At 43.5% G+C, this 16972-nt stretch overlaps 1 protein-coding gene and 1 non-coding gene across 2 annotated transcripts; both read left to right on the top strand.

Annotated features, from left to right (window-relative positions):
- Nucleotides 1–2828: 2828 nt before the first annotated feature.
- Nucleotides 2829–5683, top strand: LOC116140726. Its single transcript, XM_031426314.1, has 4 exons — nt 2829–2999; nt 4080–4814; nt 4908–5373; nt 5466–5683. Exons 1-4 carry the CDS (start codon nt 2829–2831, stop codon nt 5681–5683), a joined length of 1590 nt encoding a protein of 529 aa, XP_031282174.1.
- An 8666-nt stretch (nt 5684–14349) lies between these two features.
- Nucleotides 14350–14456, top strand: LOC116140732. Its single transcript, XR_004129692.1, has one exon. It is a non-coding gene; the product is annotated as a small nucleolar RNA R71 (small nucleolar RNA).
- Nucleotides 14457–16972: the final 2516 nt, after the last annotated feature.

The following is a 16972-nucleotide window of genomic DNA, read 5'->3' as shown; positions in this document are numbered from 1 at the left end:
CATTTAAAATTATAGGAAAACTAAACAATTAAAAATAAACAACAACAAATGAAAACACTTGGGTTGATTCCCAAGTAGCGCTTGTTTATAGTCGGAAAGCTCGACTCTTTTAAGTTCTCATGTTGGAATGTCGAGCCAGAGAGGACTTGACTTGCAACTCATCACTCCGTCGATGTATGGCTTCAACCTCTGGCCATTGACCTTAAATGTGCCTTTTTCTTCATATGACACTTCCACCGCTCCAAATGGGTAAACTCTTGTAACTATGAAGGGTCTGGACCATCTTGACCTAAGTTTTCCTGGAAAAGGCCTAAGTCTAGAGTTAAACAATAACACTTTCTGACCCACTTCAAAGTTCTTCTTCCGGATATGCTTGTCATGCCACTTCTTGGTCTTTTCCTTGTACATTCTAGCATTCTCATAAGCTTCTTGACGGAACTTATTGAGCTCATTCAAAGTTAGCATCCTTTCTTCCCCAGCAGCTCATAAATCCATGTTGAGCTGCTTTACTGCCCAATAGGCCTTATGCTCAAGTTCTACCAGCAAGTGACATGCCTTCCCATAAACCATCCTGAATGGAGACATTCCAATCGGAGTCTTAAATGCAGTTCGATATGCCCATAATGCTTCATCCAATTTCCGTGACCAATCTTTCCTAGATGCATTTACTGTCTTTTCTAAAATTCCTTTCAGTTCTCTGTTCGACAATTCTACTTGCCCGGTGGTCTGTGGATGGTAAGGTGTTGCAACTCTATGTTTTACCCCATACTTTCCCAACAAGGCATCAAATTGCCTATTGCAAAAGTGCGATCCTCCATCACTAATGATTGCCCTTGGTACTCCAAATCTTGAGAAAATATTCTTTCTCACAAAATTAATCACTACCCTGGCATCATTAGATGGCAGTGCAATTGCTTCCACCCACTTTGATACGTAATCCATTGCTACCAAAATGTATGTGTTCCCAAAAGAATTTGGGAAGGGCCCCATGAAATCAACTCCCCACATATCAAACAGCTCAACTACAAGGATGTTGTTCAACGGCATCTCATCCCTTTTTGAAATATTACCACTCCGTTAACATTGGTTGCATTCCTGAACCGTCCGAAAAGAATCCTTAAAAAGGATTGGCTAGTAAAACCCAGATTGAAGAACCTTAGCTGCTGTCCTAGCTCCTCCAAAATGGCCACCTACTTCCCTCTCATGACAGTGCCTTAGAATACTTTCCATTTCCTCTTCCGGCACACACCTACGTATCATCTGATCAGCGTAGTGTCGATAAAGGAATGGTTCTTCCCAGAAATAGTATTTCAAATCTGAGAAAAACTTCCTCTTTTGTTGGAAGGTCATGCCAATGGGAGCACTCTCGCTGACAAGTAGTTTGCAAAATCTGCATACCACGGTGCTTCTTCTACTCTCATCAATTTCTTATCCGAGAAAGTTTTCTGATTTGGGTTTCTTCTTCATTTCCTTGAGTTGGTCGTTCAATCCTTGACAAGTGGTCCACTACCACATTTTTCGACCCTTTCTTATCTTGTATCTCCAATTCAAACTCTTGTAGCAATATGATCCATCTTATCAGCCGAGGTTTCGCTTCTTGCTTTGCCATCAGCTGCTTGAGTGCTGAATGGTCCGTGTAGACTATCACCTTGGCACCTAACAAATATGAACGAAATTTATCAAAAGCAAAAACCATAGCCAACAATTCTTTTTCAGGGGTGGTGTAATTCAATTGTGCATCAGTAAGTGTTTTGCTAACATATTGAATTACATGCAACACTTTGTTTTCCGCTGTCCTAACACTACTCCTAAAGCAAAATCACTTGCATCACACATCAATTCAAATGGTAGTCCCCAATCAGGGACTGCAATAATAGGTGTAGATACAAGTAATTTCTTTAGAGTTTGAAAAGCATGCATGCATTCATCATTAAAATCAAAAGCAACATCTTTAATCAATAAATTGCAAAGGGGTTTAGAAATCTTAGAAAAATCCTTGATGAACCGTCTATAAAACCCCACATGCCCCAAGAAACTTCGAACTGCCAAAAATCGTCCTCGGCCCAAATAAGAAAGCAGGACCATTTGTGAAGAGAAGACCAGGCCTGAATCCCAAAGAGGCCCAAGCCAGATTAGTCCCATTCGATACAAGATACGGCCTACCCAAACCATCTGGGCACGGGCCCCCCAGTTCCAGTTCACTTCCTGGGCCTATAGGCGAGTTCCGAGCCCACGGCCCACTGATCATATTCCTGTTCCTGATCAATCTCCTACTCAAAGTCATTTTCCTATTCAGAACACTTTCCTACTCGAAGTCACTTTCCTATCCAGACACTGGTAAGACATCTTACCACGGTTCCTAATTCTTCTAGGGTTTGCATCAGAGTCATATTAGGACTCCTACTTCCACCAGGATTAGGAGACCAGACAGTCACTATATAAACAGAGGTCAACCCTCTCACGAGGGATCCATTCGACCTTCACACTGAAAGCTCTGACTTGAGAGTTGCACATCACCGCCGTAGTCATAGTCCCCGACTAGACTTTCGGTAACCTTTTACTCCATAGCCCTCACTATATTAGCCTTTCAGCCTTGCTGACTTGAGCGTTAGAGTGCCTACGGCAAACACCACCCCGGTGTTTCCCGTTCGCTTCACGCGTGTGTTTCCTACATGTACAGGTGCAGCAGATCGCTAGTGGCCTCAACCTCGCGGGATCAGACCCCCCTTTCCGTACAGGTAGATTTTTACGTCTATAGTTTGGCACCCACCGTGGGGTCTCTAGCGATCATTCGGCTCGACGAACCTTGCTACGTGGAGGAACAATCCATGACTGAGAATCCTGACAACGTTAACCCCGGCCTCGAGGCCAGACTGCAGGTCTTGACCTCTCTCATGCAACAAAATTCAGACAAGGTGGCCGCACTGAAAGCCGAGAACAATGCAACCCGGACTGAAAACGCGTCCATTAGGGCTGAAAACCAGTCTTTAAAAGAGAAGGTGGGTCAATTCTATGATCTCGAGTTCTTGCCCAACCAAGTACCCGCCAATCGGTTCAGCGCCCCTATCCCATCCATGCAACCACTCTCCACACCAGAGCATTAGCCCTCGATCTTCGGTAAAGAGCCGCATTTGTTAAGCGCGCTGGCATTGGACGACTCCGTTTTGACTAATGGAGACAAAGATATGCCAGCAGAACACTATCCAGCCGACTCATCCAAACCTTGTAACCAAGATAATCCGATAACGAAAAGCCCACATCCACAAGACCAGCCCACTCTCCCCATCCCGCTCTACCTCCAGTCCACAACCCAAACACAAACCCCACTCGGCTCGGCTCACCCTCGCGGGTTGAATGGTCAAACCAAACCAACTCTAGCACTCGAGCTCATCCACCCTGACCGACTGAGCGACTACCAGTCGACTCCACTGACCATTCATGTGGGGCGGAACAACAGAACAGTGACAATAGGAGTCATCCAACCGGAAAGGATGAACGAAGATCCATGCTATCAAGGAATGCACGACAGAACGATCTATCAGACTACCCCCCAAGGGATGACCCAACGGGATGTGCTGAGAACGAATGCAGCAGCAAACCCAGTAAGACAGAATGACCCGGTAGTATCCCCCTCCCATATGGAACAAGTATTGGCTAAAAGACTGGCTGACGTCGAGGCAATGATGAGACGCATTCCAGGTATGCCGGTCCCAACCAAGAAGAGCAGACCCCATAGTTACGCCGATTCACCCTTTGTGGATGAGATCGCCCTGGCTGACATGCCCTAGAAATTCACCATCCCCAACATGAAACCGTACGATGGTACCACCGACCCGGATGACCACATAGCCTCGTACAAGCAGCGGATGTTTACAGTCTCAATACCTCGACCGCTTAGGGAAGCCTGCATGTGCAAGAGTTTTGGTTCTAGTCTATCTGGACCGGCACTCCAATGGTACACGAACCTCCCGAATGGATCCATCGACTCATTCGCCCAGCTCACTGACACCTTCGTGGAGTAATTCGCCAGCAGCAAGAAACTAGAAAAACTATCGGCCGACATATACCGAATATACCAGAGAAGAGGAGAGCCATTGAGAGAATATGTCAGTAGATTCAATAGAGAAAAGATCTCTATCCCCTCCTGTAACCCTAAGACTGCTGTGGACGCCTTCAGGAAGGGCTTCCTCCCAGATGGAGAACTGTACAAAGAACTTACGAAGCTGGGTTGCACCACAATGGAAGATGCTCTGGCCCGGGCGGTTATCCAAATAAGATGGGAGGAAGATGACATGAATCGAGCTGCCCATTCTAAATACGAATCAAGGCGGAGCGATAAAAAGCCAGAGTTTAAACCGGTAGAGCACCACTACCAACCTCTAGCACGCAATATGGGCAGAGTCAGGAAGCCTTATGATCGCCAACACGCGAGAAATGATAACAGGCAGTTTGGATCGAACCAACACAAGATACTAGGGTACAACCTCAATGTCGAGCCAACCCAGGTCGTAGCAATAATGAAAGGACTGGGATCCACCGTCAAGTGGCCTGGCAAGCTCAATCCCGAGGCAAGGAGAGACACAACCAAGTGGTACGAGTTCCACAGCGACCATAGGCACAACACCGGAGACAGTATTGCCTTGCAGCTCGAGGTTGCCGCATTTCTGAAAAGGGGACATCTCCGTGATATGCTTACTGACAAAGGGAAGAACACAATTAGCCAGAAAAGCTCCAAAGAACCGTCACTCCCTCCACGGGAACCCACACCAAAAGGTTTATGTTCGCTCATTTCTAGAGGATCAGGGATCAGTGGAGTAAGTTACTCATCAGCCAAGCGATATGCTAGAGCCAGCCACCAACATGAAGTACAGTCCATCCATCCGGTCTTACGATCACACTCTCATTAGGTAATTCAGTTTGAAGATGACGAACCGATCACCCTGGCTGCTCCTCATCACGACGCTTTAGTCGTCTCCCTGCAGATTGCCAACATCCTAGTGAAAAGGGTGTTCGTAGATGGAGGTTCGTCAGCAAACATCCTGTTCCTCGAAGCAGTCAAGGCAATGGGACTAGAAGAAGCAAACATCAATAGGCGTCCGACACTGTTGGTTGGGTTTAGCTTGGAGCAGAAATACTTTGTCGGAGAGATCATCCTTCCCATCTACGCCGGTGGAATAAACAAACAGACCGTCTTCCTGGTGATCGACTGCCCATCTCCCTACAACGTCATTTTGGACCGCCCCTGGATCCATGACATGCGGGCAGTCCCATCTACCTTCCACCAGACGATCAGGTTTCTAACCAAGTGGGGAGTACGGGAAATCAAGGGTGACCCTAAAGCTTACAGGGACTGCTACAAGAACGCCTTCAAAGGCAAAGGAAACTCTTCATAGCAATTACAGTCTCATCCAACCCCTCAAACCGAGCCTGATCAACCAACTATTGAGGAGTTGGATGAAGTGCAGATACATCCGGACGACTCGGAGAGAAAGACACATATAGGCTCCCGCCTCGAACCCGAGACAAGAGAGAAGCTGATAGAATTTCTCAAACAGAACGAAGACTGCTTTGCCTGGTCCCACGCCGACATGACCAGAATCAATCTAGATGCAATGGTCCACCAGCTCAAGGCAGATCCGGATCACCCACCAGTCAAGCAGAGGATGAGGAAATTCGTACCTAAGCAAAACCGGATCGTCAATGAAGAGATTGAAAAGCTCCTAAGCAACGGCATGATCAGAGAAGTCCACTACCCCGAATGGCTAGCAAACATCGTGGTCGTAAAGAAAAAGAACGGGAAGTGGAGAGTCTGCATCGACTTCACTAACTTGAACAAAGCCTGCCCCAAGGATTCTTTCCCACTCCCATATATCGACATGATGGTAGATGCTGATGCGTGTTTCCTACAACATGCAATATGTAGCAAGTATACTAATCGCACTAAGTAATAAAGTGATGAGCGAGTATCGTTCCCATAAGGATAGTGTTACTAAGTACTGATTTTTCTAGTTAAAGTCCTAATTGAAGCAACAATATATTGGATTGATGGACGATTAACAAACTAAAAACAAATGCAAAACCCAACAACTTAATTAATTAAACAATTCTAAAAAAATCTAGGGTGTTGATTTCACCTAGATACGCTAACCTAAATCATAGAATCTATTACCCAAGTTCTAATTCCTTGATTGAAAATCGAATTCCCTAAGTTGTAAAACATACCTTCTCAGGCTACATTTCCCTACTTATCCCTATTAAGCTTCCGCACCCAACAAAATGAAGATTAATAGTTCAAAGTCTTTTAAGCTTTATGGAATTCTATCTAGATTTCATAGATCGCTAAACCTATCTCTAGCGTTTGCTTAATCTACGGTATTTATCCCAAGAGGCACAATCACAAATCACTTCTCAGTCTCATTGTGAACAACACACATTTGAATGGTGATCAAGCATCCAAAAGTCATTAAACAAAGAGATAAACACTCAATCATGAAATTAAAACTCAAAGTAAATCAATTCATATAAATTTGAATCATTGTATCAAGGTTACATCAAACCCTAGCTAAACAACTCAGTTCATACACAAAAACGAAAGAAAATAACAAAAACCAACTGAATCAAGATTCATCATTGAAAAACAAGCAAAAGATGGAGAAATCTTCTCTAATTTGAAGCGCAAATCTTCAATAATCTTCTCTTTCCATGAGCTGCCTCCCAAATGACGAACCAAGACCCATTTCTCTTCCTTTTCGCTCTAATTTATACCTCTCTCACTTAAGGACAAAGCCTTAGCAAGCCAAAACGCGTCGTTTTATTTTTACATCTGCTGCAGGTTTCGCTACGGCGAAGATTTTTCCTCGCCGCGGTGAAGAATTTCGGGCCAACTTTGAGCATGATAGATTCTGAATCTGGAAAAGTGTTAAACATATTAATTATAGCCCTTTCAATTATCTTTCTGCCCGTTCAAGAATAAGCACAAGACGAGGTCTACAGCTCAAGTTATGGCAGAAATACTAAAGCACGTCCAAAGACGTTTTTCTTCAGTTCCCATCGTACTTTTCAAGACTTCAAGCCAAGTTTTCACCTTTGTCCAGTCAGAATTAGGAAAAACCCAAAACATGAACGTTGTAGCTCTTCGTCTTAGCTTTCCAAAACTTCTAAATTCAGGTCATTCCGAGTTTCCAAGCTCAGGTTACAAAATTTACGCTCAAAACTATCATTTATGCTAAAAATCATCGTTTAGGCCTACAAAGACAAATTAATAGAATTAGGTAGCAATTATGGCCCAAATTGTATGAAAAGTATTCTAAATCCTATCAAAATTCAATGCAAAATCATAGTGTAAAATATGCTTATCAGATGCGACCGCAGGGCACGAACTCCTTAGTTTCATGGACGCCTTCTCGGGATATAACCAGATTCTGATGCATCCGAACGACCAAGAGAAGACTGCCTTCATCACGGAGAGGGGAACCTATTGTTACAAAGTAATGCCGTTTGGACTGAAGAATGTCAAGGCTACCTACCAACGTCTGGTCAATAAAATGTTCTCTGACCACTTAGGGAAGACTATGGAGGTGTACATCGATGACATGCTCGTCAAATTCCTGATTGCCGAACAACACCTTGACCACCTTAGCCAGGCATTCGCCGTCCTCCGGAAGTACAACATGAAGTTGAACCCAGACAAGTGCTCATTCGGCGTCTCGTCAGGTAAATTCTTGGGCTATATGGTTACTCAGTGAGGGATAGAATCAAACCCCGACCAGATTAGAGCGGTCCTCAACATACCATCCCCGACTTGCATCAGAGACGTCTAGCGCCTTGCAGGACGAGTAGCCGCCCTGAGCCGCTTCATCTCTAGATCAGCTAATAAATGCCACCTATTCTTCCATGCCCTCAAGAAGTCCAAGAAGTTCGTCTGGAACCCTTCCTGCGAAGAAGCCTTACAACAGCTGAAGAGGTATCTGACCACACCCCCGCTTCTTTCCAAACCTGTGGATGGGGAGAAGCTCTACTCTTACCTAGCGGTCTTAGAGACAGCCATCTCGGCAGTGCTAGTTCGAGAAGAAGAATCAAAGCAATTACCGGTCTACTATGTGAGCAAGTCGCTCCTTGACGCTGAAACTCGGTACAGTCAACTGGAGAAACTGGGTACAGTCAACTGGAGAAACTGGCCCTCGCCCTCGTCCATGCATCCAAGAAGCTGAGGCTGTACTTCCAGTGCCACCTATTGTTGTAATCACCTCCTTCCCACTCAAGAAGATACTACACAAACCTGAACTATCAGGCCGACTCATGTAATGGACAGTAGAGCTTAGTGAGTTCGATATAGCCTACCAATCCCGTACCGCCGTCAAGTCCCAGGCACTGGCAGACTTCATTGCCGACTTCACACCAAACGCCACCACCGAGGCTGAAAGAGAATTACTATGCATGAACGGTGCACCACCCTCAAAGTGGACTCTCTTAGTAGACGGATTGAGTAATGTCAATGGAAGCGGACTCGGAATGGTACTGATCGCACCAGGGGGAGACATCATCCAGCGAGCAATCCGGTGTGGGTTCAAGTGCATGAATAATGAGGCCGAATATGAAGCCCTCCTAGCTGGACTTTCCTTGGCCAGAGAAATTGGAGCCAAGAGACTATAAGTGAAGTCCGACTCCCAACTCGTAGTCAATCAACTACAAGGCACGTATCAAGCACGCGATTCAAATATGACATCCTATTTAAGCATGGTCAAAGAGCTGCAGGCCAAATTCGAAGAGTTCTCAATCGTACAGATCCCCAAAGCTGAGAACTACCATGCCGACGCCCTCGCCAACTTTGGCTCGACACTCCCATGTTCTTCCCAGTCCTCCATTCCCCTCTTATTCATGCAGTGGCCAGCCAACTGCAAGGAACCACCACCGAACAAGTCTCCCGTAGAGGCCATGGGCGTTGAACAAGCCGACTACTGGATGACCCCGATAATAAGATACTTGGAAGACGATGAGCTCCTGGCTGACAAGAACAAAGCACGCCGACTGAAAGCAAGAGCCGCCAGATTCACCATACATGAGGGCCAACTCCTCAGAAAGTCATTCTGGGGCCCTTATCTGAAATGCATAAGCCCAGAAGAAGCCCAAAGTGTTCTAGCTGAACTCCATAAAGGCGAATGCGGCAACCACGCGGGGGGGCACAGTCTTGCACACCGAGTGATCACCGCGGGATACTACTGGCCGACCATACGCACCGATTCGACCGCTTACGCGAAGAAGTGTGACAGTTGTCAAAGGTTTGCCCACATCTCACACCTCCCACCAGAACGACTCCATTCCATTCTCACACCTTGGCCATTCATGAAGTGGGGAATGGACATCGTGGGAAAGCTACCTACTGCACCGGGGCAACGAGTCTTCATGTTGGCTGTAATAGACTACTTCACCAAGTGGATCGAAGCCAAAGCCTTTGCACAAGTCAGAGACCGAAAGGTAAAAGCCTTCATCTGGAAGAATGTAATCTGCAGGTTCGGAATACCAAAGGAGATTGTCACCGATAATGGGTCCCAGTTCATTAGTTCAGGCTTCAGGGATTTCTGTGACATGTGGGGAATAAAGTTGAGCTTCTCAACACCCCATAACCCCCAGTCTAACGGCCAAGCCGAGTCATCAAACAAGACCATTATATAGGCATTGAAGAAACGATTGCAGAAAGCTAAGGGCGCATGGGCAGACGAGCTACCCGGAGTCCTCTGGTCATACCGAACCACGGCTCGATCATCAACTGGTGAAACTCCGTTCTCCCTGACATACTGTTCCGAAGCAGTCATTCCAGCTGAAGTATCAGTTCCGTCCACCAGGCTTCAATGGGGGGACGAGGAATCAAACAATCACAACCTTTGCCAGAACTTAGACATTGTGGACGAGCTATGGGAATGTGCAAGCATCCACAATGCAGTTTACCAACAATAGGCCGCCTGATATTATAACCGCAATGTGAGGATCCATACTTTTAAGATAGGCGACTGGGTCCTCCGCAAGGTCTTCCAAAACACCAAAGAGATCAACTCTGGCAAACTCAGTCCCACCTGGGAAGGTCCCTACAAGATAATCAAAGCAGTAGGGAAGGGTGCCTACAAACTCCAGACCTCCGAGGGCAAAGACATCAACAACAGTTGGAATGCCATTCACCTCAAACATTACTATCACTAGGTGAACTTTGTTTTTCTTTTAAAGGGATGAGTGGGCCTCTCCACCTCCTCTTAGACAGTCGGCTTCATGGCCAGATATTTAATGAAGTACTATTCAGAAGTTTTCGTCTCCAAACCGACCCCGGTCGATGAATTACGGACACCTTCAAATCGGCCTACCCGATAAACGTACGGGCACCTTTAAATTGGCCTGCCTGATAAACGTACGGACACCTTCAAATCGGCCTGCCCGATAAACGTACGGACACCTCCAAATCGGCTTGCCCGATAAATGTACGGACACCTCCAAATCGGCCTGCCCGATAAACGTACGGACACCTTCAAATCGGCCTGCCCGATAAACGTACGGACACCTTCAAATTGGCCCACCTGATAAACGTACGGACACCTTCAAATCGGCCTGCCCGATAAACGTACTGCCACCGTCAAATCGGCCTTGCCCGGTAAATGTACGTACACCTTCGAATCGACCCTGATCGATTTACAATGACATCCTTGGATCGACCCTTCCCGATTCGCGAGTTGTACCTTCGTATTGGCACCACTCGATCTACGAAATTTAGCACGACTTATGATTCACACCACCAAGTCGGCTTGATCCGACCCAAGAAATCAACTCCAGTTTGACTTCGTTCATCCACGGGAATGTACACTCGGTCGACTAGACCGAATGAATGGTCTTCACACCAGTGACAAGCAAAGCACTGACCCGGCCCAACAAAAGACCTACATGCCCTCGCCACTGGGCCGCTCTAAAGCAACATACACGACGTAGTGCACCTACGAGTAAAGAAACAACAGTTCATTCATCCAAAGAGACAGCATTAGATGTCAAAAATGGTCAAATGTTACATATATAGCATCAAACGGCCCGGTTCAGAATACAAAAAAATGGCACACAAGCCAGACAAAAGGGCATCGCAGGCCCCAAAACACATAAATAAAGATAAAAGCTAGGTGTCCTGAGCACGAGCTTCATCCCCCATCGCCGAATTGGTCGCCATATCCACACTGCCAGTGCTCGGCCCAACACCCTGACCGCCCGCATCGTCAACACCCGATAGCCTCGACTGGCTGAGGTCAGGCACCTTCTCGTCGTCCTGCCCTCCCGGATGACTACCTTCTTCGTCTAGTAACTCCTACATGAGCAAGATGTCTTCATTCGGATCCCAATGAAAGGTCTGCCCTTCTTTGAACTGCAGCATGAGCTCACCTCGGGCCTTAATGATAGCATCATCAGCAATAGAGATGCACTGCTCCCTGAGAGACTCGACCTCTACGGTTCTCTTGGCCAACTCACGCCTCAGTCTCTCGATCTCATGCTCTCTATCCCGTCTGTCTTTGCTCGATCCACTTCTATTCCGTCTTTAGAGATTCTATCACCAAGCACTATCCCTTCCTGAAACATGAAATGACACTTCTCCCAATTGAGCACCAAGTTCGTCTCCTGACATCGCTGCAAAACAAACGAAAGATTAGATAAACAATGATCAAAGGACGAACCAAAAACAGAGAAGTCATCCATGAAGACTTCTATAAACCTTTCCACCATATCACCAAAGATCAACATCATGCATCTCTGAAATATGGCTAGTGCATTGCATAACCCAAAGGGCATCCTTCGGTAAGCAAAGGTGCCATATGGACAAGTGAAGGTCGTCTTCTCTTGATCCTCAGGAGCAATGGCAATCTAATTGTACCCTGAATAACCATCCAGGAAACAGTAGTAAGCATGCCCTGCCAACCTCTCCAACATCTAATCGATGAAAGGAAGTGGGAAATGATCATTCCTTGTCGTTTTATTTAATTTTCGATAATCAATGCACACTCTCTAGCCTGTGACCATCCTAGTTGGTATCAATTCATTGCTCTTATTCTTTACCACTATGATACCTCCCTTTTTCGGAACCACTTGCACTGGACTCACCCATGGACTATCAGAAATGGGATAAATTATTCCCGCATCTAGTAGTTTCACCACCTCCTTTCTCACCACTTCCTTCATCGAAGGATTCAATCTTCGTTGTGGTTGAACTCTAGGCTTGATATCATCCTCCATGAGTATCTTATGCATGCAAAAAGATGGAGAGATGCCTCTAATATCCGAAATAGTCCATCCAATTGCTAATCGATGTTCCCTCAAAAGCTGAATCAATCGCTCTTCTTCCAAGTTACTAAACTTTGAACTGATGATTACTGGGAATGTTTCCGATTCCCCAAGATACATGTATTTGAGGTGGAAAGGTAAAAGTTTCAATTCAAGCTGTGGAGTTTCCTCATTTCTTTCCTTTGCCTTCTCTTTCTCAAAATCAAATTCCTCAAATTCAAGATCTTGGTTTTCATCAATCGGCTGAAGTGCTTCCAACAATGTAGCACATTCATTCTTTTCCGATTCCTTTACCTCTATTGTTCTAGATTGTGCAATACATGCTTCTAGAGGTAGTTGTGGAATATTCTCTTCAATGGTCTCCGCTACTAGTTTATCCACCACATCAACACTAAAGCATGAATCCGTCTCGGATGGAAACTTCACAGCCTCAAACACATTGAATGTTACTATTTCATCCTGAACCCTCAACAGTAACGTGCTCTTCTTGTGGCCAGAAATGGTCGGCCCAAAATAAGAGGCATTTCCTTATCCTCCTCCATGTCCAATATGACAAAATCTGCCAGAAAAATAATCTTGTCCAGCTTCACCAACACATCTTTAACTATACCCCGTGGATGTTTTATGGACCTATCTGCAAGTTGCAATGACATGGTCTTTGGCTTCACTTCACTAGTTCCCAATCTCCTGAAAACAGAAAAAGGCATTAAATTGATGCTAGCACCTAAATCACATAAAACACGATCAAACGTAATATCTCCTATAATGCAAGGAATAGTAAAACTCCCTGGATCTTTGAGTTTTAGAGGTAGCTTCTTTTAGAGAATGGCGCTGCACTCCTCCATCAGCATCACTGTTTCCTTATCCTCTAACTTCCTTTTGTTTGATAAAATTTCCTTAAGAAATTTTGCGTAGCTCGGCATCTGTTGCAATGCATCTGCAAAAGGAATGTTAATATACAATTTTCTAAATATCTCAATGAATTTGGAAAACTGCATATCCTGATTCTTTTTCTTCAGTCGTTGAGGAAATGGCACAAATGGAGTATGATGTGCTAACTCTAGTGGTATCTCGGGAAATGGCAATTTCTCTTTCCTTCTCTTTTGCCTCTCTTCCCGTTTCTGTTCTTCTTCCCTAGAAATAGATGATTTCTCTTCAGCAACTATCTCTTCATCTACTTCCTTATTAGATTCTTCCTTTTCTCTTGGTGGCTTTTCTTCTTCTATTGATTTTTCCACCTCTTCCAAAACTGTCCCACTTCTCAAAATTATTGCATTGGCTTGTTCACGTGGGCTAGTCACTGTGTTGCTTGGTAAAGACCCCTATGGTCTTTCATTTAGCTTTTCAGCTAACTGCCCCCTCTGTACCTCCAAATTTCGAATGGACGCCCCTTGATTTCTGAAATTAGTTCTCGTCTCATTCATAAAACCTGTGGTATCTTGTATAAACTTCCCAAACATGTCCTCCATTTTTTTCACACTTGGGTCTCCTTGTTGGTTGTTCACCCCTGTTAGGTTGTTTGGCAATGCCCTTTGATTCCATTGATTATTTTGCTGATTCTGTTGGTTTTGAGTGCCCCAAGACAGGTTCGAGTGATTCCTCCAACCAGGATTATATGTGTTGAGTACGGATTGTTTGGTTGCCTTTGATTTCCAACCAAGTAGTTAACCTGCTCCGATGATGACGATGTTGAGGTAAACGTGTTCCCTACTTGACATTCACTGCTCACGTGATTACCTGCACAAAAATCAACAAGTTAGTTAAGGAGCTTGAATGGAATTTACCTGCATACTTCCTAACTATTTCTGAAGTGCTGTCAGTTAGGCTGAAATGGTTGTATATGCATCAACTTCATGAAGACCTATAGATTTCTTCGGTTACACCCTCTCATTAGGTCTTTGATAATTGTTGCTTGCTAGGACCTCAAGCAACTCGTAAGCTTCTTCCGAAGTCTTATTCTGTAATGTTCCTCCCGAGGCTGCATCTACCATAGTTTGCACATTCACCGTTAATCCATTATAAAATGTTTGGACTTGCATCCAAACTGGCAACCCATGATGTGGACACCTTCTCAATAATTCTTTGTATCTCTCCCAAGCCTCATACAATGATTTTGACTCTTCTTGAATGAATAAAGTGATGTCATTTCTCAACTTTGCCGACTTTGCTGGAGGAAAGAATTTGGTCAGGAACTTCTGTGCTAAATCATTCCATGTGGTGATTGTTCCTATTGGTAGTGTCAGTAACCATCCCTTAGCTTTATCCTTCAATGAAAATGGGAATAGTCTCAATTTGATTGCATCATCTAACACTCTGTTTGACTTGAAAGTATCACAAATCTCTAAAAACTTTGCAATGTGTAGATTTGGATCTTCCTTCAAATCACCCCTGAATTGAACCGACTGCTGGATCATCTGGATGATTGCCGGCTTTATCTCGAAGTTGTTGGCTTGTACCGCTGGTCTAGTAATACTTGACCCATTGCCTTCAACTATGGGAACAGAGAATTCCCTCAGTATTCTATTCTCTGCCATCTCTACAACTATTACTTCTGGTTCAATTGTAGCTTTTTTTTCTCTTCTTTCTCTGTTCAGTCTTCGAGTGGTTCTTTCAATCTGAAGATCAACAAGAACCACTGGCTGACGCCTTGCTTTTTGCATAAACTACACAGAAAAGTAGAAATAGTGAAATCACACCAAACAAAAAAGAAAAATAACGAAAATTAAACAAATAACAATTAAGTAAAAATAACACTCCAATCTAGCTAACACAAGAAAATTTTAATGTTAACACAAAACTCAATCCCCGGCAACGGTGCCAAAAACTTGATGTGTTGTTACTACAACATGCATAAATAGCAAGTGCGTTAGTCGCACAAAGTAACAAAGTGATGAGTGAGTATCGTTCCCACAAGGATTGGTTACTAAACATTAAGTTTTCTACTGTTTTCAAGTTGGAGCAATCGAGTTGTTTGGATTAATGGGAGAAAATTAAACTTAAAACTAAAACAAAATTTCTAAATATTTAAAGCTAAATTATGAAAGCAAGATTAAAAACAAGGTAATATCAGTTTTAAAACAACGGGTAGGGTTTTGATTTCATTCGGAGTCTATGGATTAAACCTACAGATTATGCTCTTTCCATATTCACATGCATTGATTGTAAATCTAATTCTCTAAATTGTAAACATACCTTCTCAGGCTATGTTTTCCTACTTTTCCCTATTAAACTTCCGCACCTAAAAATTTGAAGATTAATAGTTCTAAGCTCATTAAGCACCTAGAATCCTAAATTGATTTCATTGATTCTTAAATCTATCTCTAGCATTTAATACTACAATGGTGATTACCCAAGAAGCTTAGCATGAATTATTTCTCAATCTCATCATGTTCATCACTTAATAACAATTAAAACAGAATAACCCCACAATCATTGCAATAGCATATGAAAATAATAAAAATCAATTGCTTAATCCATGAGAATCTGAACTACATCAAAACCCTAACACAAAATGGGTTAGTTCATAGCTAAATCCATACAATAAGCAAGAAAAACCATAAACATAAAGTTCAACATAATCAAAATGAGAGAAAAGACAAAAGATTTCCCCTAATTGAAGAATCCACCGAAGTTAATCCCAAATCTTCTCACTTTTCAACTCAAATTCGTCAAAAACCAAAACTAAGAAGATGAAAGAGCTGTTCTAGACTAAGAAAATGCGACCCCCTCTCAAAATGGTAAAGTTTTTTTTAAGAAAATGCGACCCCCTCTCAAAATGGTAAAGTTTTTTTTTTATACCTCGACCAAAAACCTAAAACTCTGCCTAAAATTGAAACTGTGTTTTAAAGAAAGTGAAAACTACAGACTTCACTGCGGCGAAGAAGAAATCTCGCCGCGGTGATGAAGTAAACTGGATTTTCGTTCGTGACTCATTTCGCCCATGAAGAATTCTAAAATTACAAAATTGCCCTCCGCTTGCTTCTTTGCTTGAATCTTCGATCTTCGATGCTCTCCCATGGGAACAAGCTTCATAGTTCTTCACTCTGCTTCAGAACTCTCCCAAATTCTAAGATCCGCTTACTTCTGAGTCCAGAAACTCCAATTCGCTCATTATTTGTTCAAAATGTCCATTTTAGCCTAAAACGCAAAATGTGAAGAAATAAGTGGCAATTCAAGCATAAATGAACTAAAAAGTATTTAAAATCCAGCCTAAAAGCCTAATAAAAACAGTATAATTCTCGGATTATCATCAGTCAAGTATGGTCGAAAAGACCTGAATTCTCCTCCCCAGTTTGTCTGCAAACATTTTATTTGGTATTTAGCTGATTTTCAGCAAGAGCAAGAAACTTAGTGAAAACAAGAAAAGCTTCTGATTTTTGCATCAAAGGATAATCCAAGAATATCTACTAAAATCATCTAGAAATACAATGTAGTACCTATAGCCATCTTTGGAAACAACAGGTGTTAGTCCCCACAAATCAGCAAAAACAAGTTCTAAAGGCTTTGTAGTTACTGTTTGAGAAGAAGGAAAGCAACTGATGCATTTTTCATACTTGCAAGGTGAACAATTTAACAAATTCATTCCATAAACATTTGCTTTATCAGAAAACTTATTTACAACACTTTGTAAAATTTTATTTTGAGGGTGAGCAAGCCTCATGTGTCATAAAAG

This window comes from Pistacia vera, unplaced genomic scaffold (assembly GCF_008641045.1).
Source record: "Pistacia vera cultivar Batoury unplaced genomic scaffold, PisVer_v2 Contig376, whole genome shotgun sequence".
NCBI lineage: Eukaryota > Viridiplantae > Streptophyta > Magnoliopsida > Sapindales > Anacardiaceae > Pistacia > Pistacia vera.
Note: the sequence above shows the minus strand (reverse complement) of the source record. Positions and strands in the feature narration are given on the sequence as shown.

Excerpts from the sequence above, each read along its gene's own strand:
- LOC116140726 (XM_031426314.1), top strand. The coding sequence starts at position 2,829 with ATGACTGAGAATCCTGACAACGTTAACCCCGGCCTCGAGGCCAGACTG. Across the intron at positions 3,000-4,079 it reads ACCAGTCTTTAAAAGAGAAG|AGAAGAGGAGAGCCATTGAG; the intron begins GTGGGTCAATTC and ends CGAATATACCAG. Across the intron at positions 4,815-4,907 it reads GAGGATCAGGGATCAGTGGA|GTAATTCAGTTTGAAGATGA; the intron begins GTAAGTTACTCA and ends CACTCTCATTAG.